The sequence below is a fragment of the Calonectris borealis genome, chromosome 15, assembly GCF_964195595.1.
Source record: "Calonectris borealis chromosome 15, bCalBor7.hap1.2, whole genome shotgun sequence".
Taxonomy (NCBI): domain Eukaryota; kingdom Metazoa; phylum Chordata; class Aves; order Procellariiformes; family Procellariidae; genus Calonectris; species Calonectris borealis.
Window position 1 is genome coordinate 10,173,657 of NC_134326.1, and position 27,621 is coordinate 10,201,277.

General features: G+C 40.0%; 1 protein-coding gene and 1 long non-coding RNA gene across 4 annotated transcripts in view; one reads left to right on the forward strand and one right to left on the reverse strand.

The window, feature by feature from the left end:
- Window positions 1–19,743, forward strand: part of ATP10B (ATPase phospholipid transporting 10B (putative)) — a 56,173-nt gene extending 36,430 nt beyond the window's left edge. For all 3 annotated transcript variants that reach the window (XM_075164132.1, XM_075164133.1, XM_075164131.1), the window contains 13 exons: window positions 288–467; window positions 1,027–1,612; window positions 2,146–2,252; window positions 2,986–3,112; window positions 4,626–4,810; window positions 7,962–8,274; window positions 9,412–9,488; window positions 10,029–10,154; window positions 11,502–11,702; window positions 13,522–13,602; window positions 13,712–13,816; window positions 14,265–14,452; window positions 17,426–19,743. In XM_075164132.1, the coding sequence (XP_075020233.1) occupies window positions 288–467; window positions 1,027–1,612; window positions 2,146–2,252; window positions 2,986–3,112; window positions 4,626–4,810; window positions 7,962–8,274; window positions 9,412–9,488; window positions 10,029–10,154; window positions 11,502–11,702; window positions 13,522–13,602; window positions 13,712–13,816; window positions 14,265–14,452; window positions 17,426–17,933 (2,784 nt within the window). In that variant the 3' untranslated portion in view covers window positions 17,934–19,743. The remainder of the gene's footprint in view (window positions 1–287; window positions 468–1,026; window positions 1,613–2,145; window positions 2,253–2,985; window positions 3,113–4,625; window positions 4,811–7,961; window positions 8,275–9,411; window positions 9,489–10,028; window positions 10,155–11,501; window positions 11,703–13,521; window positions 13,603–13,711; window positions 13,817–14,264; window positions 14,453–17,425) is intronic.
- LOC142088635 (uncharacterized) lies at window positions 18,648–21,210 on the reverse strand. Its single transcript, XR_012675889.1, has 3 exons — window positions 21,144–21,210; window positions 20,385–20,438; window positions 18,648–18,690 (listed from the first exon to the last, which is right to left on the reverse strand). It is a non-coding gene; the product is annotated as an uncharacterized LOC142088635 (long non-coding RNA).
- Window positions 21,211–27,621: the final 6,411 nt, after the last annotated feature.

The following is a 27,621-nucleotide window of genomic DNA, read 5'->3' on the forward strand; positions in this document are numbered from 1 at the left end:
TTTGGGGATACAGGATAGATTATTCTTGATTTCTAGTAGGTCTCAAAAGAAATAGAATTCTGAAATCATCTTCTATTTTAAGATTCATTTCCTTCTAATTATCTAGTTATGCAGCTTTTAGAAATGTTTCCTTTTTTCCCCTAGATGTTAAGTACAAAAGGCATTTTACCTTACATAATTCTAGGTGTAAATTCAATAAGAGGCAAGAGGAAACTATCAAGTTGATTGTTCTTCCTTGGGGACAAGGGTAAATGGGAATAATGCTCATTAAGTAACTTCTCTTCCAGGAAAAGGATGTGACTCCTGATAGCAGGCTGCTGAGGCGAGTGAGAGAAGCTGCACTCCAGACTGAAAATCTTTCTCCTTTTATACATATGAAGACTTCCACATCTCTTATTGACTTTTTTCTTGCCCTTGCCATCTGTAATACAGTGCTGGTCTCCACAGCTACCGAGCCAAGACAAAGGGTAATCCAACTTTAATTATATAAGGAAAATTGATTATGCTTCCATTTAACAACATAGAGCAGAGGTCAGTGAAACCTGAAATGGTGAAAAATAGTTTGCTTGGGAGTTCTCCTCCAGTTCTTTTACCTTTTGTGTAATATCTACTGTTTCACTGCCTGTGTATACCCCTTCCTAACATGGCTTTTTATGTTTGATGAATAGTTATGGCTACCACAGTATCTGCACTTTTTCTTTTAGATTTTATCTTATATATACTGTAAGAAGTATGTTGAATATACTGGGTTTTCTTTAATCTCCCAGGCCATTGACAGAACTACAAGGGGGGGCTTGATTCCATCTCTGCTTCAGAGGTAGAGATACAAATCATCATCAAATTTGGATGCCAACTCACTTATGACTTCTTTACTGAACTCCCCCACCACAGTTAAATAGGAAAAAAAAAAAAAGTTGCTTTTCTAATTATCACCGTTTAGATACAGAAAAATATATTGAGATTTTGAAAAGTATCTTGTAGTTCACATTTATTTATTTTTAACCGTAGGTTTTCTCATATTTCTAGGTCACAGTCCCACCACCAATAAAACCTTCAGGAATCACCCTGGAGAAGATTCATCAGATATTTCAACGGCTAAAATTAGCGAGCCTTAGTCAGTCTTTTTCATCATCTCAGTCGAGTTCAGACCTGGGCGCTAGCTTCAGTGCAAAGAACACCAAGGAGCATCTTGCTGCGCTGGATTGCTGTGACAATGACGACGACTGCTGTGCCAGCGGTAGAGGTGACAAGCTGCAGGGCAAGGGCAGCACAGATATTGGTAGTGCTTCCTTGGATGAGGTTTTTAAATCCGTGACTAACAGTTCTCTGCCAACAGACTTTTGTTATGAGGCTGAGAGCCCAGATGAGGCAGCGCTTGTCTATGCTGCCCAGGCATATAGCTTTACTTTAGTGTCCCGAACTCCTGAACAGGTGACTGTACGGTTGCCACAAGGCACACTCCTGACTTTCGATATTCTCTACACTTTGGGATTTGACTCGGTAAGGAAAAGGATGTCTGTAGTGGTGAGACACCCTCTAACCAAGGAGATTGTTGTCTACACAAAAGGAGCTGACTCTGTTATAATGGACTTGCTGGAGGACTCTGCCAAAGGTAATTAACCAATGAGCTATTTCTGTTGTGTCTCTATAAAGAAGCACAAGAAGTTTGCAGTGCTCTTTTCTGCATGAAATATTATATCTGGGCATTAGAAGTACAAAAAAAGAATAAGCTTTCTCTAGTGTCATCCCTGCAGATCAGAACTGAGGTATTTATTTAACCCGAGTAGTGCTTAGAATATGGAATGGACTAATTAAAATTCACTGACGGCGCTAACCCATGTGGATTGTGTACTCTGCAATAACACTGTCATAAGGGCCTGACCATTGTATTTCAGCTTGTCAGCACGAGTGCTATAACATTAACAAACAAACAAACAAAAAAAACCAAGTAATGTTATCTTAAAGGAAACCAGGACATTTAGCAAGCTTTCAGCTTATGCACAGCCAACACTTTTGAGCTTTTAAAAGAATTGCTATTATACTGGAATCCAGTTTTCTCTAATGCCCACTCTTTTTTAATCTTAGACCATTAGGTCTGAAATGATCTGTGCTTAAAATACGGAGTCTTTTCCTTGTATTTCATAGCTGACATTAGTGCAGAGAAGAGAATGAAAAGAATAAAAGAAAAAACACAAAAGCATCTGGACTACTATGCCCGTGATGGCCTACGAACTCTGTGCATAGCTAAGAAGGTAGGAGGGCATTAGCCTAATATTGTTTACAGCTTTGCTCTGTACATGTCAATAGATTTATGTAATGGTTATCATTCTTTCTGCTTCAGAGAACAAGCCAGATACAGTCCATCTTTTTGTCCCTCTATTTGATTGCTCTGCAGTCTTTTTTTCCTCTTCTTCCTCAGTGTGAGCAGATAATGGATTTTTGATCAGCCTCAAAACATCCATGTCCGTTTTTCTTATGGTAACTCTAGCTGACCTTCTCTACAGTGATTCCAAGCAAGAAATAAAAAGTCCACAGGAAAGCCAACCTTTTTCTGTTTTGCTTGGCATTCGGCTTTCAAAAATCTTGCCCTCAGCCTGGGATGGTACATCTTAGCCTGATACTTTAATACAGAAGTTGTCTATGTGCAACAGATAGGTCATATTCAAGCTCTGGAGAAATGTAGAGCAACCTTCAGAAACTGTGTGTTCCAGTTCAGAGTCCCAACTAAGGGCTGTGTGATCAAGGGTTTCTCTAGGTCATGTTTTTAAGTCTCAGCTATAGGCCATTTATACAAACAGGAAAACAGGCCTATTTTTCTAATTACTACTAGTTCTTGTAGTCTTCTCTTGGAAAAGTTTGTGTTATTTTGAAGTTGACACAGTACTTTACCAGCCTGAACACGAGTTAAGTCTCTGTGATCCAGAATGTTGGCATTCTTTTCTTATTTAAATTTAAAATGAGTTCTGTTTAAATTGTGTTATGCAGGTCTTGAATGAAGATGACTTTCAAAAATGGGCCAATTTTCGTCGGGAGGCAGAAGCTGCTATTGACAACAGAGATGAGTTGTTAATGGAGACAGCGCAGCATCTGGAGACCAAACTCACCTTGCTGGGTAGCTAAAAATAAGAATCGTCATTGCGTGAAGCATCACTTGCTCTCCTGTGATATTCTTGGCAATCAGACAGACAACAGCTTATACTAATTTATATCAAAAAGTCTTCCTCTGAGGTTTGGAAATCTCAGGACTAGGGTATACAGACCAATGACAGTGTCTAAACAAGTTCTCGTGCATTTTGAGCTGCAGTAACTTTGAAAAAGTGTACTGAAACTATCACGTGCCAGGAGCAAAGAAGATGTACATCAGCGGTTACTGCGGCTCAGCTAACACAGTAGATAATGAAGTTCCCATAACTCAATCATGTGTCTGTGTCCTTAGATAAACCTATAAAATAGCATAAATTAAGTTCAGTTTTGAGCACAAATTCCAAGGGAATTTTGGTAATTAAACTGTATTATAAAACCAGTAACTTAAACTGCTGTCCACACATAGGCATTTTTGACAGTGAATTCCTGCTGTTGTTGCATTGTCATGTTTGCTTTCTGCACTTTGTAAAAGGACATTTCATGTTAAAACTTAAATTCATTGGCACTTGTGCATCATCCATCACTGTCGTATCTAACACCACCATTCTGTTAAATTACAGAGCACTTCAGTGCTTTCTTTTCTATTTTGTTTCCAAACATTTTGTTCTTTAAGACTTTGATTTTCAGAGTCGTCTCAGTCTCATCTTTCTGTGAATACAATCTGTGCCCATACTTCGTTATCCTGAATTTCTGTGATTGCAAGCTATTAGCATTATGGCTTCTCATAATCTCTGCAGTGATTTAAAAAATTAGAGTAATAACAGTAAATGCCATAAGCAGAACCGCATAAGAGGCAATGTAGAACTTGTCAGAATCTGCTACCTTTGCCAACTCTTAAGGCTCTGTGTGCTTTCATACTTTATTTCACAAAAAGTGTTCTTTCAGCTTAAATCAATATCTATCTTTAATGTATCACAGTTACAGCATCGTCAAACTGACCTCTAGTGGAAGAGATAAGAGGAGGAGTATTGTAACATTCAGATGGTGATTTACCATCAGGTTGAGTGTTGGCATTGCTTCTAAGTTTGCGTATTTTCAAAAAGAAACCTCACTGTACTGTTTCTTCTCCCTTTGATGGGTGAAGCATCTAACTTGACAATAGGGATAGCACTCATTTAAATACTCAAAGTTCATCTTTTCTGGTTGCTTTGATGGGACTTAATGCGGTACTTTAAAAATGCATATGGTGTGATTCCTCTGCCAGTACATTGTCATTTTGCATTATTAAGAAGAAATGAAGTGCATTGTTCTAGCAATGAGCAAAATGAAGAACCAGAACTTGATTGCTGACACATTCAGATCTTAATCCAAATGCAGATCTTGTGCCCGTGTGTTTATTTGCTGAACACTTCCTTGGCTCAGCTCTTGATAAATTCAGGATCACGATTGGAAGTCAAAGACCTTTTCTTAAAAAAGAAGGTAGCAACATGATTTCCAAATGAAAGAAAACTAGTTCATTTCTTCTTTTCCTGTTTGCCCAGGAGCAACAGGGATTGAAGATCGGCTGCAAGATAGAGTGCCTGACACTATTGCGGCTCTTCGAGAAGCTGGGATACAAATCTGGGTCTTGACAGGAGACAAACAGGAAACAGCAGTAAACATTGCATATTCCTGCAAACTCCTGAACCAAAGAGACACTGTCTTCACCATTAACACTGAAAATAAGGTGAGTACAGAGAGATGCACAGAATTTGCTATCTTTCCCTTTCTTTGTGTCTTGCAGCTTAGCACTGTTTTGCTTTAGGCTGCATTCAACACAAGAAAACAGCCGACCAAAAACCCACGTAGCAGCATTAGGCCAGAAACTCTTCAGACCACATGTAACAGGATGAATTGGAACACAAGACAGTTATGTAGAGTTTTATTCAATTAAAATACAATTATTTTTCCAAATGAAAATATTCTTTAAAAAAAATTACCTGAATAGTGAGCTTTAGAAAGAAGGAAATATGCAGTTTAAGTGCACAATTCCTTAACAATATTGTTATCTGGCTTTTCACCTTGCAATGGAAATTTCACTTACAATGTTATTTTAACTCCAGGTGATATCTGTAGGAAGACATTTGGAAAGTACTGTACGAATCAGTCTGGAAAAAGTATGCAGGTGTAGATTTAATTAAATTCAGAACTTTCTAGTTGCATGTTCCTTAATAGGATTAGGCTTAATCAGAAATTCATTAGTGAACAATTTAATCCAGTATCTTTTTGTGTAAGCAGCATTTCACCATCTTGGAAACCTAAATATAGTTCTTGTGGGCCGGTTAAAAACACAGTCACTTTCTTGACATTCCATGGTGGCGCACGTACTGGTGTGCACAGATATTCCCTGAATTTCCATGGGCAATAAGAAGGTCAGGGAGTAGGCACAGCAAACATATTCCAAAATGAGGATAATCACTTCAAGGGCGCATCTGTCAGCTCCTGTGACTCACTAAAATACAGTCAACAATCTGTGGTGCAATCCGTGGCTATTCCTGAAACCGTCTGAATGGAAGAGCAAAAATAGAGTCCGAACTTTCAAAGAGGTAAATGCCATTAAGGATGGTGAAAGCAAAAGGCTTTAGAAAAGCAACCTTGGCTTTTGCAGACTGTGAAGCCACGTAAGTAGGGTACCAGGAAAACCTTGCCTCGCTTTCGGAACGCAGGATGGCCACTGCTATGCACGGCCTGGCGTCTCATCCCCATCCTGGCGGGACAGGTGGCTTTGTGAGACGGATTTAGGGGAGAGCAAGTTCAGGCATTACAGCTAAACCAGACCCCTTTGCTGAGGAGAAGTCAGCCCTGACCATTCCTAAAGCCCAAAAACAGGGTCCAAAATGCCAGCTGTGCTGCCCTCTTCCTTGTTTTCCTCCTAGTGACCTCTCACTTCCCGCACAGCCCCCCGTGCCGCCCCGGTGCCCCAGGCAGCAGCCGCTGCCCTTTTCCCCGTGTGCTGCGCTGTCCCTGCTGCGCAGGTCCGCTCCTGGCCCACACTCGGCAGGAGCAGGCGTTACCGTGAGACGAGCCTTGCCGCGGGTAGAGAGGAGGAGGAGGAGGGAAGGCAAGGCTTCTTTCTGCGACCAGGCAAGTCACGGGTCTCAGTTTTTCTCCCCACGGAAGAGGGGTTACAGATACAAGCTTGCCTTTCTCTGTAAAGCTATTGTGAGGATTAATTAAATACAGTTAAAATACTGACTGTTTTTCTTGCGATAGGCGATTGTATAGAGCAGTTAGGTGGCCTACTTTCTAACTGCTTTTGTCTGCAGTTAGTAGCTCTCATAACAAGAATGAAATCCTATGCAAATGTCTCTGTCTTTTAATGTCATGGAAATAGGGAAACACGCAAAGATGATACGGAATTTGGCACGGAATACATTCCTTGCTTCAATGTGTAATTTCATTTGATACGCATATCTGCTTTAACGGAAGGCAGAATGAATATATTTAGGATGGAAATTAGAAGATGGTTTCTGTCAGAGAAGTGATGCTGCAGGCGGGACCACCCTGGCTCCAGGAAACCCAGGCGCGTGCGCTTACCCGTAGCACCCGATGTGGCCCTCGATGCAGGCTCAGATGCAGGCTGCACACGTATGGGTGCTTGTGTGAGTACGTGTGGTTCAGCAGGCACCGAAGTTGCTCCACAATAAGAATTAGCTCCCTCCCTTTCAAAATGAAGCCGAGGACACTGCTTCTGAAAGGGTCTCCCAATGGCAGCAGCGGGGGAAAGCAAATAATGCATAGAGAGTGTTTAACCCATTAATTTTGCCAATGTTGGCCCTTGAACTGCCTTCCGTGGGAAGGGACTCTCTTTCCCCCTGAGCCCAGCAGCTTATTCAAACACTGAAAATTAAATATCTTCCAAGAAGAAGCAACACCAGTAGGTAGTTTGAGGGATTCATTTCAAAAGGCAAGCCAAGACAAACCAGGAATTTCCACTACAATTTTGGGTTTGTTCACAGAAAGATGACGCTTCTTCAATATTTTTTAGAAGTTTTCAGTGTGCAGGCTACATGCTGCTTTTTATTAGATGTCAGAGGTACATTTGATTCCAGAGCCTCCCACTTAAGTGTAATTTAAATCTTGCAAACATCCTACACATGTACCTTATGCAACATAAAGTGAAAATAACATTTTAGAACTGAATCATCACTCAATAAAGTTGACAGAAAAGGTAGAAAAGGGAGTGAACAGCTCCTCAGATATTCAGTGCCATGCCACAGAAGGAGGACTTTTAGTACTAACAGGCAGCAAAATAACTTCTAGATCATTCTAGGTCTTCTCTGACAGCGGTGTGCCAATTTAAGAGATCTGTATGGGAGAGATAAAAGTGCTCCCCTTAAATCTGTTTGTATTTGATACTAAGTCAATTCCAGTTGTTTGCATCTGAAAAGGGACTTTGGTCCAAATTGAGGCAAATTTGCTAAGAGGGAAAGACTTAGTTTGTGTTTGAGACACAGTGCTGAGAAATATGAAGCTTTATTTCTGTCCTTAACTGTGACATACACCTGATTTGTGACCTAGAAAAGGCCAAACTGTCAAAGTTACTGCATAATTTTGAAAATCTGGACCTCTTGTTTCTCTATTTCTGAGGGAAGCAAATGCTGCAATATCTCACATCATTTGTATCAGAACTAGATGTTTAAAATCTCCTCTAGAAAAAAAGGATTTTTTTTTATATTTCTGTACTCTCAGCACTGCAAAGACAAATATATCCTCCTGATGTGAAGATTATTTTCTTTTCTTTTAAAATAATTCCTTACTACAGTTAACTAGCTGTAAGATGCACAGTGTCTCCATCTCCCTTTACTATTTCTAGAACCACTTCTGTTTTCTCACAGGAAACATGTGAATCTGTCTTGAATTTAACCTTGGAAGAGGTGAGGAAGAATTATGAGGTTGAAAAACCACAGAGGAAGTTTTTTGGCATTATCCCAACATCTTTCTCAGCCTCTGAGGCCCCCAGTCCCGAGTTCGGACTGGTGATTGATGGACGGACGCTGAACGTCATCTTCCAGGGGGGCCTGGAGGAGAAGTTCCTGGCGCTGACAAAGCACTGCCGCTCGGTGCTGTGCTGCCGTTCCACCCCTCTTCAGAAGAGCATGGTGGTCAAGCTCGTCCGGAGACAGCTTAAAGTGATGACCCTGTCGATAGGTACCTCCATTCTGAGTCTCACAAGAGAAAGGGGGAAGCAGGTTCTTTCTTTATGAGTTATGGCAATGTATGGAATATATTGTATGAGCTATTTCTTGTGCCTCAGATAGATACAGTGGGAAAATAGCATTGAATAGTCTTTCGTGATCAAAAACCAGATAAAAGTCCTTCTTCAGCTTTCAATGAGCAAATCTGGCCCCCATTTAAACAAGATGAAGGCACTCCAAATTCAGAATCTCCCAGCAGACCCTTTCATGCACACCAGTACAAACATATGTACGCATTCCCTCCAGAATTTCCATGCTTTGGCCGTGGAAAGCAGTCAATAGCAGTCACTGGTTTGTCTTTTCATAAAGCCCTTTTCCTGTCAGATTTTCCCAACTGGTGAAAACAGAACTATCCCCAGAGTGGCGTTAAGCACTGACTTATTCGCTTTTTACCTCCAAATAATGTGAAATGCTTTGAGTTTCCTGCCTCACTTTTGGTAAGTGATCCCACTAAAATCCTTGCAGAATTGATTTTTATGACTTAAAACTAAAAAATACACCTCTGTGGACCAAACAGAAAAGGAAGAGTCTGATGTATTTTAAAATTTCTTGCTTTGCCTTAGAGTTCAAAATATAAGCTTTCAGCCTTCCGCTTCATTTATTTTGCTTTACCAGCTAACCTAAATCGCAATCTCCACATTGCAGGCAACAACCATGGCTGTTCTTTCCATTGAAATTTGGTTATGTATTTAACACGTTGCTGCAAGCTGAAATGCGCAGAATAACTCCTGAAATTGGCTTGTTACATTGTCAACTGCAATCAAAGTTAATAATTTGGAGAATTATTTGGAGAATTCAGTGAAGTAGGGTGCTGCAAAGCATGCTGCTGAGCATATGGAGTTCACCAAGCAGAAACATACAAAACAATGCAGATGTAGATGGTGTCGGGGTGTCCATGCCACCACCCAGCTAATCCCAATGTCGGGCTTAGCCCTGGTGGAGCCAGGTCTCCTGAGAAGGAGGATGTTCCAACCAAGATCAGAGCCTAGAGGTCATGATTGCTTGATGCTGAGTATCAGTTACCCTAATTAAGATGCATGGTAGTACAGAATAGCCTTTGTTATTGCTCCCTCCTGTCTTCCCATTCTAGGTGATGGTGCAAATGATGTAAGTATGATTCAAGCAGCTGATGTTGGAATTGGAATATCTGGCCAAGAAGGCATGCAGGTATCCCTTCAATTTATTTCCTTTCCTCTTTTGTCACATGGTCTCTTGCTGCTTAATAAGTTTCATAGCAGCTCTATACTCTTGAGTGCCATCTTAAAAATGCAAGTTGGCATCAGTACTGTCATAAATTAATATGCAGTTCGTAATTATGGGTCCAGCCAAAAAAGTGTTTCGAGCCAACAATTAGCATGCATGGACAAATGTGTGTTTGCTCACAAGCCTGGAAAATTAGCAGATGCCTGTCCAGTGTTAGGTTAGCATCTGGTTTCTGAATCATCTGTGCTATATAATTTCCAGGTTTTGTTGATTCTCTTTCAGTGTTTTCTGCCCCAAATTCTTTCCCGTACATCCCCCTTCCTCATTCTCCTAAGATGGAGAGTTCTGCAGAGATAGAAAGTTCCAAGTATTTTCTCAAGGGTTTTTTTTTTTTTCTTACAATATTCAATAGTAGGAAATCATTTCAATGTCCATGTTCAAATTTCATCATATTGGGTGGGAAAAAGATCTATTGTAAATTAACTTCTATTCTTTTTACCAAAGGCTGTGATGGCTAGTGACTTTGCAATATCCCGATTTAAGCATCTCAAAAAACTGCTTCTTGTCCATGGACATTGGTGTTATGCTCGCCTAGCAAAGATGGTGATTTACTTTTTCTACAAAAATGTGGTAAGATTATTAAAATTCTGGAAGTTTTCATCCTAGCAAGAGTTAAGTCCAGGGCTGGGGGGGGGGTGGGGGTGTTTTGTTCTTCTTTTTTGCAGGTTATACTCTCTTACTTTTCATGAAGCTACAGTTCCTGTTTCTTTACTTTGCAAGTTTGTAGTATGCTACCTCCCTCTTAGTAATGTGCTGCATAAAGCATTGAGGAAAATATGGGTTCTAAATATATTTTGAAATAGCTTTATTCCAGAGGGAAAAAGGACTCAAGGCTTACTAACTTTTATATGCTAGTTCAAGAAACTTTATTAATAATACCCATGAGCCTCAAAATAAAATTTGCATAAGGAAGAGCAGATTATTAGTGCTAGAATATAGAAGATGACTCTGCACTAAGAATTGTTTGCCTGTGAAACCTCTGAATTTTTGTATTTAATTTGATAGGAACCACTTGCAAGTAATGATGAAGTCATATCTGGCATTTTTATTAAAAATTTAATGTATATGCAAATGAGCTGTGTATTGAAGAATAATGTAAAGTGGAAAACCTGATAGTAATACAGTTTTTACAAGACTGTGCAAACAAGTCCATTTGACATGAAATACACTCTAAGCATGAAAGACTGTTTACTTAGAATTCAAAATATCTTTTTTTTTTAAATAATTTTGAATAAGGATTACTTCTTATCAGTGTTAAAATTTGTAGTGGAAATGGAAAGGATTGGGCATCCTTTTCGAGTTCAAAGGATATTTATTTCGATGAGAAGTAGCTCTCCAGACTGGGATGCTGCTGATCTATTACCTCCCCAGTACCATTAGGGAGCAGAAGGCCCTTGATTCCGCATGGACAACCAGTTTGTACAAGGATTTTAAAGTCTGGTGCTCGGAGATGTGAACAGTTTACTTCATTATTCTCTGATATTTTCTTAAAGAAACCTAATGGCTTTTAAAAAGCTGTATCACAGTGGATCAGACTGAAGTAGACCCTTAAGATATACTGCTTTATGGAATAAAGTCCAGAGCTGTCTACTGATGGTACCTTTAACCAAACTAATGTGTTCTTGGGATACTCTGTTAATAACCAATGTACTACATAAACCTCCTAGGTGGAACTATGAGAAACAGTCCACCTACGCATTGCAAACTAAGGGGTCCAGATCAGCTGTAATAGTAGGGAACAGTGTGGGGAAAGGAAGAGGACGTAAAGGAGAGGCCACATGAAAGGTGCACCTTCACGACTAACGCAACCCAAAGAGTAATGAAATCCCACCAGCGTGAAGGATGTGCTTCTGCGCATGTGGGGAGCCACAGTTCAGCTTGTAACAGGGTGTTGTGTTTGCATTTGCTTCTCCACAGAGCTACGTCAACCTGCTCTTCTGGTACCAGTTTTTCTGTGGGTTCTCGGGCAGCACAATGATAGATTACTGGCACATGATTTTTTTCAATCTCTTCTTCACCTCGATGCCCCCTCTTCTCTTTGGAGTCCTGGATAGAGATGTTTCTGCAGAAACACTTCTAGGTTTGCCTGAGTTGTACAAGAATGGACAAAATTCAGAGGTATGTCTTGGTTGCCGAAATAACTGCTTGATAAGCCAAAGGACCACAGGTTTTTTGGTTTTGTGAGGAGGGAATGAAGTGAAGAGTTTAGACTTAATTGGAACCAAATGATCCCTTTATGGTTTCTAGTTTACTGATGTCCACTAAAAGAAGGCATAATTGTAGCTGTCAGAAGAACTGGTAAGGAACATATGGTTGAAGTTGCTTCCTGGAAGTGAGGCTGGGTGCTTGGTCATAGTTGGAAGATGTAAAATGGGAAGGTTTATTCTGCCATTAAATATATGGAGCAATCCAGTTTGGTACCAGCATGCTGCATTATAATAAGTAAAGTGATGGGCTAGTGAATCAGCCCTGTGTTTGGTGTTTCTGATCTGAAGAAGAGATGATGGAGCAAATATGTGTGTGTGTGTGTGTATATATGTACACACCATATATATAGAAAATTTCTTAGTGAAGGCATAGGGAGAAATAAATAAAACAGGATGAGAAATGTAATGAGTGAGGGTAAAATAGTTTAGCTGGTCCCTGATTAAACTCTGCTCAGATTTGGTGCTTCAAACAGTCTCAATCTACTGAAGAAGAAAAGCTTGTTAAAAAGATTACAGCAAAAAGTGATAAGAAAACGCAAACCCTTAAATCAATAAACAACCCAACGTTTTTTTTTCTGCTCTCAGGTTCAGAAATATGCCTGTTAATACATAAAGGATTTTGTCACAGTTTGGTATCTAGACTGTTCCAGGCATGAACTGTTTCATTTATTTACTTCTCTTACTTTGAAGAGTCAGTAATGGTAACACTTAGAAAATATGCATGAAATATGTTATGTTTTTACCTCAGTTTGCCTGTCAGATTTAGAGAACCAATCTGATCTCTGTATGTTTGCGAGGAGCACACATATACAGACATGCATACCTGGTTTTGCATATACATACAGTACAGTAGCACTTATTCCCAAATTGCCTTAACATTTTTAACAGGAAATTATGAAAATGTTAATGAGCAAAATTTGAAGTGGCCTTAGTTTTAAATCACAAAATTGCAGGGTACTTAAGAATTCTTCTCTCTCCTCCTTTTTCTCCTAATACTTACTTTGATTCTTCTGTGATTTTTAGCACTGATGAGCTCTGTTGGTTCACATCATGTTTAATGATGTTTTGAAAAACCTAGGCAAGGGAGTTCAGAATTTGAGGATTCTCTGTAGGACTTTCCATCCCTTTTCTTAGGAGCTCTTGGACCTCACACATACGCGAAAGATATATATTCTTTACCATTTTGAAGAGGTCACTGTTGTTGCTTTGGCATTTTGTCTGCATTGAAACAACAGGAGCCCAGCCTTCTGTCACTCCAATAATGCATCCCACTCCACGGGAGCTGTGGCCCCACAGGTCACTAGATAAGTTTAAATATGGCAAGTAGTCACATTAAAATGGCACAAAATAGGTATTTCAGTGGAAAGAACCTTAACAGAAAGGATTTTTGACCAATTCTATAGCTTTCAGAAGAGCTTTGATTGAAAAAGAAATTGAGGAATGAGGTCCTTTGGGGAGGGATGGGGCATTCATGACATTCAGCTTTTGAGACCCTTAGCTGACTGGCTAATCTTCCTAAGGTCTGTCTTTAGTTAACACAGAGAAAATGCCAGTTCAGAGATAAACCTTTGGTCTAAATCAGCTGCTCAGGAGGCATTTCCTCATGAAGGGAGACCAGATAGCTATAATCAGTAGTCTGAAAGGAAGAAAAACAGACAGCAATTCTGTCTGCAGGACAGACTAGAGATGTGTGTCCCATCATAATGACTGTTATCTATAAACTCCTGCAGATATACAAGCTGTCAACTTTTATTATTACAATGTTGGATGCCTTCTATCAGAGCCTCATTTGCTTCTTTGTCCCCTATTTGGTAAGTACCGGGGTCATTAATATTCTTATTCTCCTATCCTCCTTAAAAAATAGAAAAATTCACTTCTGAATAGTCAGGGTTCATCACAGTCTATCTGCCTGTTTTCTAGACGTACAAGGACTCTGACATAGATGTGTTTTCCTTTGGAAACCCCATCAATACCATCTCCCTCCTGACCATTCTCTTGCACCAGGCCCTAGAAATGAAAACGTGGGTATGTGTTTGACCTGTCCTGTTCACGTGACTGTTTTTCCTTTCTGAACATAGCATACTGTGTAGACATGGCATTGTCTTTCAGAGTCATTTACCTGAATTCTGGGTCGCAGAAAGTAAGTAACAGATGCACTGAGACTTCACAATGTGCCAGAATTGATTATTAGCCGCAGGATGATACCGTCATGAATTTGCTTCTACTGTGCCTTTGGACAGGACAGTACATGATTTTTACATACTCCAATATATGAGGATGTCTTTCTTAAAGAACTGTATTCACTGTCACTGTTGTTCTGTAAGTTGATTTCCAGATATTTCTCCTACTGCACTTTTCAGTAGCATGGACTATGGGATACGTTCTTTCCAATCTGTCTGTGTATCCTCCTGTCTTACACCCACAGTCAGGGTCTCACAAGCATCACTGTCATTTTGTGCCATTCTGCTTACAGACCCTGTTCCACTTGGTAACCATGATCGGCAGCGTGGTGTTCTACCTCGTCTTCTCTCTGATCTACAATGCCGCCTGCGTGGTCTGCAACCCTCCCACCAACCCCTACTGGATTATGGAGAAACAGCTTTCAGACCCCACCTTCTATTTGCTGTGTCTTATTACCCCCGTCATCGCACTCTTGCCAAGGTTTGAATGATGCACTCTTTTCCTCTCAATTTTCGTTTTGTGGATTTGCAGGCATTTGAGCGAAACAACAATAACGATGTGTATAGATATGTGATACGTCGGGCACATGTGTGGCACAGGGATAAATGATCAGTGTGGAAGTCAGATGCCTGGGTTCAACTTTCCAGTTCATGAACTATTAATTTATTGAGTTATATAACTCTGGATAAGTCACTGTATATCTACTGCTTTTGTTTTCCCATCAGGAAAACCTTTCTTTCTGGGGTGCTTCAAAGTTTACCAGTAAAAATCTGCTACATAATTGTTCACTATCATAAACACAATGTTGTTGAGCTGATCAAGACTAGAAAGCAAGTCTTTGAAATATTCCTATATGCTTTGAGAGTTACAAAATGTATTCTGTTTCTTAAGTACATTACAGTGCATTACTAAGGCAAAATTAAGAATATGCTTCTATATGAAATAATTTTCTGCATCCATAATTTCAGTTTTACCCTGTGTGACAAATCAGGTATGCTAAAGATAGCTTTAACTGAGGCTGAATAAGATTTGGAGAGCGATAATTATTTTGATAGGTTGCTGGAAAAAAACTGGTTTGAAAAACATAGTGATTCTGTTCCCATATATGTATATGGTAACCTTACCACTTTTGGTCCTTAATGCCTTAATCATTCTTTAAGCAGATATGCTTTGTCTGAGTTGCACCACTTATTTAAAATCTTTATTTGTGCTTGGACAATGAAAGAAATGGTTTGTCTGACTATCTTGCTAGTCTCCTTCTCATCCTAATTGTCATGAAGTAGTGCAACACACTGGTATTGCAAGAATCAGGAAAATATTTTTAGTATCTGATTTTGTAAGTGCTTTAAGGCATTAGAATCTGTGCCTTAACTTTGTCTAAAAAGGAACTTTTCAAGACTAGATAATAGTTTTCTTCAAATTATTATTATTATTTCCCGATTTGAGTTGAGATGCTCTTGTGGTTTCACGTTACGTTATATAACTTCAGGTCAGTAGTTCAGTAAGGTCTCGTGTCTTCTAGGCAGGGCATCCTTTTCCAGTCTGTTTTGCTCCTGTGTAATTTTTGTTTTCCTATCAGCCCTCATTCACTGTGTCATTTTTGACCCTGAGCTTTCTACTGAGAGCTCCATCGAACGTGGTTAGAGAACTCGTATCTCCATCTTGGGAATTCAGCAGGGTTAAGATCGTTGCTGCTTCAGCAGGATACTGAGCTTAAAGATTTGTATCTTGGTATCTTCAAAGCTGGAGAACTGCTGTTCCTCCTCGTAGGTACCCCAGATTATTTTCTGCAGAGTCCTCAGTTCACAGAATATCCAGCCCCCAGTTTCTGCTACAACTTAGCTGTGTCAGCATATCGCAGCAGTGGTGAATCCACCCTTTGTTAAAATGCACTTAATTTTAAGTTTCAGTTGGTTCATCTCACCACGCTGCCTGCTCCCTGTCTGCTTCAGAAACCAGCTGGGGTCTTGAGATTCTGATTTCTTTCCAAGAGGTTTTGTTAAAATCCTTGCTCTCCTCGGTTCTTCCCTTTGCCCCTGCCTTCTGCGCCAGCGGACGTTTCCGAGGCAGGGCAGGCACTCGGGGCTGGCCCGCGCCCTGCCTGCCGCCGGCCTTTCCCGGAGCGCTGCCTGGCCGCGCTTTGCGGTGCCCCTCTGGGCATCTCAGAACGGCCTCCGAACTTTGCTTTGGGGCGGGAACCGCACAGCATTAGGTACCACAGCCCTCCAGCCTGAGAAGAAAGGGATCTGAATTTCACGTTCGTTCTTCGGCAAGGGAAGGCTCTGCGTCTCCTGGAGCATTTCAACACACGGACCAGGTGCACTTCTCCGGCTGTGGAAGGCAGGCTGCACCTGCAGAGACCCAACGGGGAGCTGAGCCTGGCACCCTGCGGGGCGGCGGGAAGGGCAGGAGCAAGTGAAAGCCGCTCATGGGGTGGAAGACACAGTTCTCCTTCCCTTCTCTATCCTCCTGCCTGGTCCACCTGCAACTTGCACAGGGGATACAGAGGACAAGGCGAGGGGAAAGACAGAGGTCAATATGATCCACACCAGATCTACACAGAGGGACCTGGGCTCTGCAGTTGTGCTCTTAGCTGCCCAGCCAGCAACCGCACAGTTCCTGCCGCAGACCTGAGTGCTGTGGGATTGACCAGCCTGAGCACAGGCACAGCAAATATGCGTTTATCCACTCCTACTTGTGCAGATAGGCCTGAGAAATCCATTGCCTTAAAAGCCCTTTCTGTACTTAGTCTAGCTTGTTAGGCTTTTTAATCTTGTTATACTTATTTATGCATACATTTAGCAGCAGGATGTGAAGACGGCAGCTTGCTTAATGCAATTTCAAAGAGTCCCCATGTTTGTTTTAAAATGCGTATTGAGGCCATCTGTGTAAAGGTCACATCCTGTTAGGAAGATGCTTTGAAAGAGACTTTGGTTTTCAGACAAAACTGACATGACACAGAGAGAGGATGGGCGCTCTCTCACTGCACACAATATATAGTTATATACGTTCTCTCTCCTGCAAAGGGCAGGTAGGACACTTTTTTTTTTACTGCTTCCCGAGAAATCCACAAGCTGAGGTTTTTAAATTTCTGGTTTTATGTTATCTACCAAATTAAGATCCCTTCTTTAGCCTGTATAAATATAATCTCCTCAAATACTGCATCTCTTGGTGAGCTTCTGTGTCTCTTTCTTGCACTGTTTAGCAATCAGGTGGTTCTATTATCATTTATTTAGTATTTATATGCATGTAGTTGACTCTATACAGGCCAAGATAAGTGTATAATTACATGTTGTGTTAAGATCCAGGAGTCAACTTTCATCTACCAGGTATAAGGTGTCTACCAGATGCCTGTAGAGCAATGGAAAATTAGCAACTGGATTTGTGTGATGTGATGCAGATTATGGAAGGAATGCACTGGTAAGACAATCCATTCTCTTCCTCTTTCATCAGGTTCTTTATTTTTGCTCTACGAGGAACCTTTGGAGCAACTCTGATTCTGAAAGTACAGCAACTAGATAAACTTCCTAAAGGGCAACAGGATCTTGAAATCCAGAAATTGAGATCAAGAAAACAAACTACTTCTGGTGCGCCTGTAGCATCACTTGCATCTAATGATGACCTTGACCAAAACATCAGCCACTTATGTGTGTCACCATTTTTACATCCAGCGGCAGCAGCTGTGTCTCACGGGGACACAGAAAGGCAGGGACTTTCCGCCTCTGAAGTGAATCCTCTCAGGAAACAGACACCTGAAGAAGGCTACTATTTCTTTAATAGGTGGGCAGAGGAAGAATCTACTGCTACAGACCCTTCAGCAGGACCTTCCTCTGGCCATTATCCCCTTGTACCCAGCAGGGTAACAACTCCTGGACAGGATGGTGGCAAATTGACTAAAGATAACACTAACAATTTTAACCATGGAAGCCATCGGCGATCTGTGAGTGCAGTGACACTCTGAAGAAACATTCGGAAACGGGATCCACAGCCCATGTGGAGAAGGATACCATAGGGAAAATAAAAAGTCTATTTGTACTTAACCATGATGCTCACTACAAAAGGAGAGAGAGGTGTATGGAGTAGTGCAATAACATCTCTAATATGCAACTTTTCCTAAGTGCATATATAGTTTGGGTTTGTCATTACATGACTTCTTGATCTTCCTGGTTTTGTCTCATTAGAGGAATGTTACATCAGTATCACACTGTTGCTGAGAAATGTACAATTACTTTTTTTCATCAAGGAACATTTTTCTTTCACAGTAATAGGGAATAATTGTACTACTGATGTTTCAATGTTATTATGCTATTGAGGTAATAGAAAGAGAATCCATTCTATACTAAGCCAAGTCTTAGAGTAACACATCGCACTCTAGGTTTTACTATCAAAGTCTTAAAAAGACCTTACTAACTTAAAAATTACAGTTCTGCATGAAAAAGTGTTACTTTCTGGTACTAAAGGTATTTGCAGAATAACAGCATCAGAAAGAGACTAAAGAATGTTCCGGGTTTTAATATATGGACTTTATACATATAACAATATCAGATCTATAATCTGTTTTCCCTGAACAGTAAGCTCAGTACTTTTATGCAGGCAGTGGTTTGACGTGATACTGTTAAGAAAAGGATAAATGAGTTTATGAAGCAGAAGAATGCAAATACCGAACTACAAGAACTGACAGGATAACTCATGGATAAGTGGAGTCTACTTCTTCATACCTACAAAAGTAGACAGATATAACACGTCAAATTCAAGGATTTATGTTCTAGAATTCTAAAGTTGCCCCTGCTTTTTCACCTAGAAATTCAGTTTCTTCCTTCCATTCTCTAAATTATTATTTAGTGTTGCTGCATTCAATCAAGTATAAATCATGCTCCTCCCCCCAGTTGGTTACAATTAGTAGTTGATGGAGATCTCAATAAATGAGATTTTGACAAGCAATATATGAAGGTAACTAATCACATTGCAGTAAGTACATGGTGTAGAATGACCAAAATATGCATAATATGTTCATTCTTTTCAGTATCTCGGCAACAAGACGCAGGAAAAAAAAACCATTAATGTCACCATCATCACTGCCTATTGCAATGCAATGAAAGGTGACTTTGGTATTTCTTATAGAAATGTTGGCTAGTAAGACCATTTCCCAAGTTTTTCTTCACAATGTGGGGTGAAATCTTAACTATGTTTTAAATTCAAGCCATCTGTACTTTTGTGAATCTACCACTGGTTCTTATTTAAGTAGGTTTTTAGCCTTTTTTATACATGCTATATTAATTTAGCTATTTACTATCTATCACAATGTGTGATATGTTTAATAACCTATTTAGCAAATACTAATTTAACTTCTCTGTGTTATAATAATTATTGTAACTAGAGTCTTCAAGATGTTACTTTAAAGCAACTCAGGCAAAATTGAGTAGCGTATCTGCCACTGGGATTTCTGGTAGCCAGAGCAAGAGCACACATAGAACTGTAATTGTCAGCTGTAAAACAATTCAGAAAGAGATTTTTTGCATGATGTACAAAATGAAGGGAATTAGGCAGGGCTGAGATTATTGTGAATGGAGTGTAAGATTGCTCAAATATTTGCTCACTAGCTGGGAATGCACCTTGGGTGACAAGACTTAAGATCAAGTCTTTACGATTCACAGCCATGCTTTTACATTAAATGGTCCATTTCCTTTGAACTTAAAGAAGATGCCAATTTCTTATATATTTTATTGCAAAATGTGAAGTGTTTTTATAGCAATAAATGTAATATGGTCATGACTTGGTGTGCTGTTGAGAGGACAAAAACAGAGGCAGAGGAGTGGTTTTCCTATTGTCATCCATGAGTGGCAAACTCGTTTTCAGAGGCCATTCCTCTGTCTAGTAGGCCACACTATAGGAATGCTTATCATAAAAGCCAGATAACACATTTATCTGAATGTGCAAGGGGACTGAGCATATATAGAAAAGGGCCAGACAGGCTATGTTTAGGCAAATCTGGAAGACCTGTAGACATTCCAGAATTCAAAGCCAAGAATTAATTTCATGTTTTCTCATCACAGACGCAAAACTTCTACCATGCATTTTGCCCTCACAGCTGGGCTTAGGTTCAGAAATGGCATATATTAAGGGAGGGTCCTTTTAAGAAGGTGAATGAAGGAAGGATTGCTTATGATCTCCAGCAAAACAGCCCCTGAAAGCTCTATAGTGATGGAGTCCCTGCTATGTCAGGGGATGAAAGTAGTGGAAGACAGTCCCTCTCTAAGTAGCTTCTAGGCTGTAACCAAAAATAGTTACTTCAGTAAGAAAGAAAGAATCCAAATTTGCATGGCTGCCTTAAATAATTTTACAGCTAGACCTACAATCTGTTAATTCTGTTGTGTGGTAGATGATAACAAAATGGTCCAACAGAGTCATTTACCTGGAGAGTTTGCAACATAGAGGGGAAGCATCCCTGAACCTTGAGGAGAGAAAGCTGAAACAACCAGAAACAAAAGGCAGCATCAGGCAAGACCTGGCCTCCGCTTCCCAGCTGCTTCTGCAGCTTTATAAAACTCTCCCCTGATACCCTCCTCCTGGGCGACAATGCCTCCTCCAAAGCAGATGCTGCCGTAGTTCCGGACCGATATTCACTGCTAAACAGGGTGATCTTTGCGATGCTCCTGCACAAGCAGTGATCGTGAACTATCTCATGTTAAAAAGATGGTGAACAGGCACTTCCCTTTGATCATGAGGTAACTTAGCTGAGACTATCAATCCCTTTGGGAAGTAGGATCTAGAGTTAAAAAACATTATTTTTTCCAATGAAAGCAAGCGTACAGTAAGAAAGCAAGCCCTCCAATGAATTTATTTGCAAGAGGGGAAATGTATTTACTAAATGGGTTATTTAGACCTAACTGGATTTCCAAGATAGTTTTTCTTTATTTCAAGACATATTTAATAGTAATGTTAAGATACATGTTCCATTAGTTCTAATGTGAATGCTTCACAACAGAACAGGTGTCTCACTTTCTAATGTATCCTCTGGCGGTATTCAACATTTCATACACTTGGACTATAAAACACTAAAATTAATATTTTTTGCGAAATTACTGCATACTTTTTATTTTGGTCTATGATATTGTTGTAGCAGTGATACTGCATGTGCAACAGTCTTTGAGCTATACAGAGCTATACCTACATGACAAACTGCAGGTGGCATCTCATGTAGAGGTGAACAGGAGCTGACTCACCAGGTCTGTTGGCTGATTAACAGGTGCAAGCGCGGGCTGCGTGCAGCGGCCAGTGAAGAGCCATCCATCATGTTCTCAACAGAGGCAAGTTGTTCGGGTTTTTTTTCAATACAAGGTGTGGGAAATGCATACACATCTACACTTTGTCCGTGTCTGTCTTAGCACAGCAAGCTGCAGATCTGGTCTTTGACAGTTATAGCTGATTATCTGCTTGATATCAGCAATAACTGTTTAGTCCAAAATCCAGAATCATTCAGGTGGGATAGAGGGAGGAATCCAGCTTGCTCTCTTTTCTTATATATCTCAGAAGTACAAAACTAGGTTTTAAACTATGCGGAGACAGGTGTGCATTATGCTCCAGCACAGAAACCACTTTTCCCAAGGATGACTTGCGTATATTTTGCCACTTTGTTGGCTGATGCTGCAATGTTTAATTCATTTGTTTGATTGCAGTTTGAGGTGGTGTGCGAGTACAGAGCTGTTTGCTTTGGGGGTAAGGTGACTGCAGGCAGGATGTGGCATGATTAGGTACTTGTGAGCAGCACTGATGAGTAAAAATATAAACGCGGAGACAAGAGACTCTTGAAGATAATGATCACAGAGGGTGGGATTTAGAGAGCTGACCAAATAACACTGAAGATCTATAAAGTACTTTTGACATTGCCAGTGATTGGAACTTGCTGCAATTATCAGTACATGAGACAACTGTGAACAGAACTTGCTGCCCGGCTCTTTAATGTAACACCTGATTATTCTCAGCTACGTAAACAAGACTGAGATTGAATAGAGTCTGAATCGTTATTTTTCCAAACATACCAGAGGGGTAGCCATCTATTGTCTGAAGGCATTGAAGGCGACAGTTATTTATCCACCATCCCCAGTGCGGCTACTGAAGTATGCTCCCACCTCCAGGCATACTTTGCAGGTTTCTTTCCACGTTAGTGCCCAGAGAACTTGTGTGGCTATTGTGTTCTTCAACAGGAGAGCAGAGCTCTATAAATGATCATCACTATAACTAAAAGGTCAAGTTTTGGCTCCACGGAAACTGAATTTTGACCTTAACGTCACAGAAGCCAAGTCATTAGCTGCTGCTTTGTTGTTGCCATCCGTTCAACCCCACAAAGCTGAGTCAAGATCTTTATGGGACTGGAGAGGGGGAGCAGTTTAACGCATCATTGCTGCCAGCCCTGGGGACTATTCCTCTGCCACAGTTTATTGCCCTCATCAGGAGGGTGGCACAACAGTCACAGATAATCTCTTCAACTGCTCAGATCGTGTTCTCCATTTTGCCCTCAGTCCCTGTAAGAGTTTGAAGCCAGCCAGAAAGCAAAGCTGGGCTCTGAAGTTGAATGCATCGGTTTAATAGCTGCTATGCTTATAGTACCATGGGCTGTTCCACCGGGTCAGCAGATACTTTAGTCTTCCTGGGCATCGTACTTTGCATGAGATGGTGGGCATTCCATTTCCATCTCAAATGGAAAGAATGTATTAGTCTCAAGCACTGAAAAATATTTAAAATACATTGGAAGGTAAGTCCAAACACAGCTGGGGCCTTCCTTTTGTATGCTGGTATTCCCCCTTGTTTTACTGACATTGTTCTATTTAACCTCAAACAGATCACTTAGGGAACTCCTGTACATTTTTTTGTTTTATTCAAAAGAGGACAAATGTAAATCAGTAGGATGCAGGCAGGTCAACAGAGCTCGTTTAAAATCAGCTGGATTCAACTGAAATTTTATCAGAGCCTATCTTGTTTTGTTAATACTTTAATTCTACAGACTTTTGCCAGGAAGAACAAACATCTATATATGCTCGATCTGAGTGGATCCTCTCTCACAATGTTTAGGCAGCTTGTGGCCAGTGATGTCACGGTCTAAATCAAGATTTGAAGAGGAGAGCAGATTCTTCATTCTGTTACTGTGTACATGGGATACAGTGGGAGATGGACTAATAAGTACCAAGACCGGGAGTGCACCATAGTGATAAAGGAAGAACAAGAAACATGTCCAAGGCCTCCTGGAGATTTCCAAACAAAATTCTTAAACTACTTTCAAGCATTGTTCAGAGGTCACTCAGGGCTTGAAGTGTCTATCATCTGACATGTTTTATGAGTAAAACGAGCAAAGTATGCATCCATGTATGTTCTCAGTTAAGTGCGGAAGACTGTGAAGAATGGCCCCACACTTGTAGTAGGCTAAAATGATTTTGCTTTTAATCTTGTTTTGAGAGGAGGTAATGCTGTAAAGATTCAAATACAATTTCTCAAAAATTTTGAACATATATAAATTATGGGAATCTGTTCTTAAGATGCTTTGCTCCTTTTCATAATCTTCAGTTTCACTGAAGTAAGGAGGGAATATAGTCTGGAGACATCAAAGAGCCAGAATTATGCTTGCAGCTATTAGTTCTCAGATAAAAAAAAATCCCAAAGCTAGTATTTACAGCCCAAAGGAATCTAACTCTCCAGCACTTTTCAATAAAGGAGTCCAAGCACACAGCAAATAAATATTTTAAATCCTAATACTGATTTGGAAGGCAGCTTATTTAAAAGGAATATTCTGGCACCACATGTGCATTTGACTTACATTCATTTAAAATTTAGACTGATTTGCAGTTTCTTGAGATTACTCCACATAACTGGTTATTTGTGATATATCATAGTTTCACAGAAATGTAAGACAGTAGAGCATCTCAAGAGAGAATCTCTTTGCAGAAAGGAGTTACAGACAATTCACATCAGCTATTTGTCTACCCAAGTCTTTATTAACAAAACAAAACAAAACAAAAAAAACCAAAACAACCCCACCTGCGAGAAATGAGATTAGCACTAGAGTGGGACTTGCTTGAAGAGAACCTCCTTACTGGACTTTTGAAGATTCATCCACTATCCATCATTGAAATAAAGCTTTTCTTTACTTCTACTGTATAGAAATATATCACAATAATGGTAGGGATCCAGAGAAAGCTCATATGCTGTGATAAATGACAAGGCTTCCATGGTGTTCAAAGCATTATCAGAATCCATTTCATACCTCATCTGTTATTATAAGCATAAAATGTGCAAATGTTCTCCACTGCTGTAAATGTCAGCATGCTGGGGGCAAATGCTTTGATTTTCTATCAGCAAATAATGTTAAATTATATAGTGTTTAATCACGCTTAGTGAAAGTGATGAACTTTAAAGAATGAGATTCTTTCAAATCACTCCATCTTCAGTTCTCCTGGAAATGGACAACATCATTTATAAAATCCCGAAGATAACTTCCCCAGCCTGGAGGCTTCATGATGGTTCAAGGCTGATGGTAGAGCACTAAAATACAAAACCATTTAGACATCAAAATTATTTTGATTGAGGCAATCAGGTATTTGAGCATAGAATTTGAAAGTTAACTTTGAAAATCAGAACACTCATATAAAATAATTCTGGCATCTTTTAGGACAGTGAAGTTATCTGCATTTATAGAAGAGTCTACGTTACCTGGTATGACACAACCTCGAAACTGTTAATTTCTAAATAAAGCAGTTGCATTTACCAGGCCAGATTGTAAGTGGTTGGAAGGTAGGAGTGCTCCGCTGGAGTAACTGGAGGTCGGTGGTGTTATATGTGTGGAGAATCTCACCTACACTCTCCACCTGCTCTTTCTGAAAGGAAAGGTGCAGGTAAAGGTATGGATGCAATACATGGAGGAGACTTTTACAGGGGGTAAGAGAATATAAATCTTCAAATCCCAAAGACATAGTGAAAGGTAATACTGCTAGTATCTTAGCAACTGGAGAAACTAAAAACCAAGCTGTACAGGGAAATCAGCTATAGCCCATCTTTAAGAGCTCTCTCTGGTTTACATTTATTATGTGTTTCTGAAATTGGATTTTTAATCAGAGCATTTGAAAATACAGAATCTTTTGTTTGAGAGCTTCATCATTTTTGGTTTCTGCTGAGGGGAGCTACATTTTTATATTTGGATCAGTAATCACTAATTTATTAGAGCAATTTCATTAGCACATACTAGGCTTGAAGGGCAGGTTGGAAGCGACAGTAGAATTCTCTTGTGAAAGGAGGGGTGGGTGCTGTGCTGGAGGGAGCACCCCACCACCCTCTGGGGTCAATGGCAAAGCCTCTGCTGCATTCGACAGCACAGAGATAGGTCCTGCATATGCTAAGCAGCGGGAAAGTCTCTGAAATTTTCACTTTTTTTCTAATTACATTGGCTTCATCACTTTCACTACAATCTAGTTCTGGATTTCTGTATCACCCCCAGTATATAGAAATTGATTTTTTTTTTCCAGATCAACAGAAATAGAAACATATATTTCATAGCAGTCATGTGGCTTATGGCAAAAGTTTATCATGATGCAGAATTAATACGAAATCAGTCCATTTTCAAAACATCAGCTTTCCATACAATGCTTTTGGTATAAAAATGAAGAAATCTTGAAGCAAAATGGAATTTGCGGAGTTAGTCAAATACTAGGATAATAGATGCATATAAATGTCAGTACATTAAAGCTTCATATCCACTTTGTTGCTCTTTTATTGTAAGAGTTTCAGCACCTATTGCTTGCTATTATTCCTGTCATCATTAACCTTCATGATAATGACCACAAACATCAAAAGTTTGAAAACTATTTTGTTGAAAGTATGTCCTTAGATATGCTCTATATGTTACATATAATAATGTTTTATTCTCATACTAGAAAGCTACAATCACCTCAAAAAAAGCAGGAAATAAGTTAAAGTGCAAATTAGTTGTGTTTGATAAAAAGCAAATAGTCAAAGTCAACGGTTTATGATCTAACCTCTGTTTTGCAATTTATTTAGGTATGCTGTTCAGTGATAAATGAAAATCCTGTTAAAGATTGATAGGAATTTAGGAAATTATAGGAATAATAGGAAATTATTCAGAATCCCCTAAATGCTCACATTCAAGAAATATTTTTTCTGCTTAATACTGTTTATCTAGCTCTAATCAATTGTCTGTCAGCATGGAAAAGATTGTTTCAGCTCACAAAAGGCAAAACAAAGAATTTATTGTAAAAATACTGTTATTAGCTTGTGTATAGTTCTTTCTTTGTTAAGCCACAACAAGTGGCTTTGTTAGTTCAACTCTGCTAAATAATCAGATATTTGGGAAAAGGAAAGTGAACAATTTGCATGTACTTCTGAAAAAGAAACTGTACATAAGTGGTTTTAAACCACTTTCAGTAAGACTTAAGCTCTATGTATTGAAACTATCTGCCTGTCACGCACAGCAAGGTCTTACAGGTCTTGTTATTTACTGAACATCCATCCCTCTCCAGGCCTTTCGGGGCCTTTTGTTTTGTTACCTGACTTGGAGCTGACTCAAGGGCATTTTTTAATTAGTATCCTGAGGTTAAGAAGTCACTTGCTGGCTACCCCGGCTTTCCTGAGCCAGCCCCTAGGGATGCTCTTCCCTCAGCGCAGAGGTCCCAGGGTCAGAAAGGTGCAGGTGCCAGTAGCAAAATGGATAATGTGCTGCTGAAACAGAGGGAAACAAGGCTTTGGGAAGCGTGTATTTTTCTAGATCTAACTGTGCGACAGATGGTTTAATAGCCTCTCCCTCTGCAACAGCATTCTTAAACAAAACCAAAATACATAAATACCCTAAAACAACCACGGTGAGGCTGCCTTGCCAGCTGATGTCTCCCAAGGGGGTCTGGCCCTGGGCACCGCTCGTGTAGGGAAATAAACGTGGTGCTTCAGGGTTCACCAGCTGCAGGTGCCGCTCAGTGATGCCGACAGAGCTAAATACCTCCCAGGAGGTGGGGAGCAGTCTCTCTGTGGTTGCCCTCCCAGTCTGAAAGTGGAAATAATAATCCTTTGCCCTACCTGGCACAAGTGACGTGAGAATAAGCCTGCTTGAAGTCGTCAGTGGCTGGGATGCTGGCAGAAGTGGGGGAGTCGGAAGAGGGCAGGAAATGTTGGTGCCAAATGTAGAGAGAACCCAGATCAGATCCATCAGGAAAAATCCCTGCTATTATACGGTGATTCCTTGCAACTTTATGAGAACTAACAGCAATTATTTCAAAGGGAAATCTGAACAGATTCATGAAGTGCAAGTTTTAAACATTAATAATTTCAATAGTTAACACCTCGGAAAATAAACTGGAATTAGTCTCTTGTGCCAATACAAATATTTATCATCACTGCTTCATGTCCTGCCAGTCTAGCAGCTGACATCCATGGCATTCAAATTCCTTTAAGTCTTGCCAGTCAATATTAACGAGACACTAAATGCTCAGATTGCACCTGTCCATTAGAGTAAATTGACTAGTTTATTGTCTTCACAGTCTTTTGAAGAGTGATAAGCACCAGCTTTGAACAAGTTCTTGGAGAATATTTCTTGATTGTAGCCTTTGAATGGCTGACAGCTGTCCTTTCTGGTTTGGAAACAATCAAATTAGACT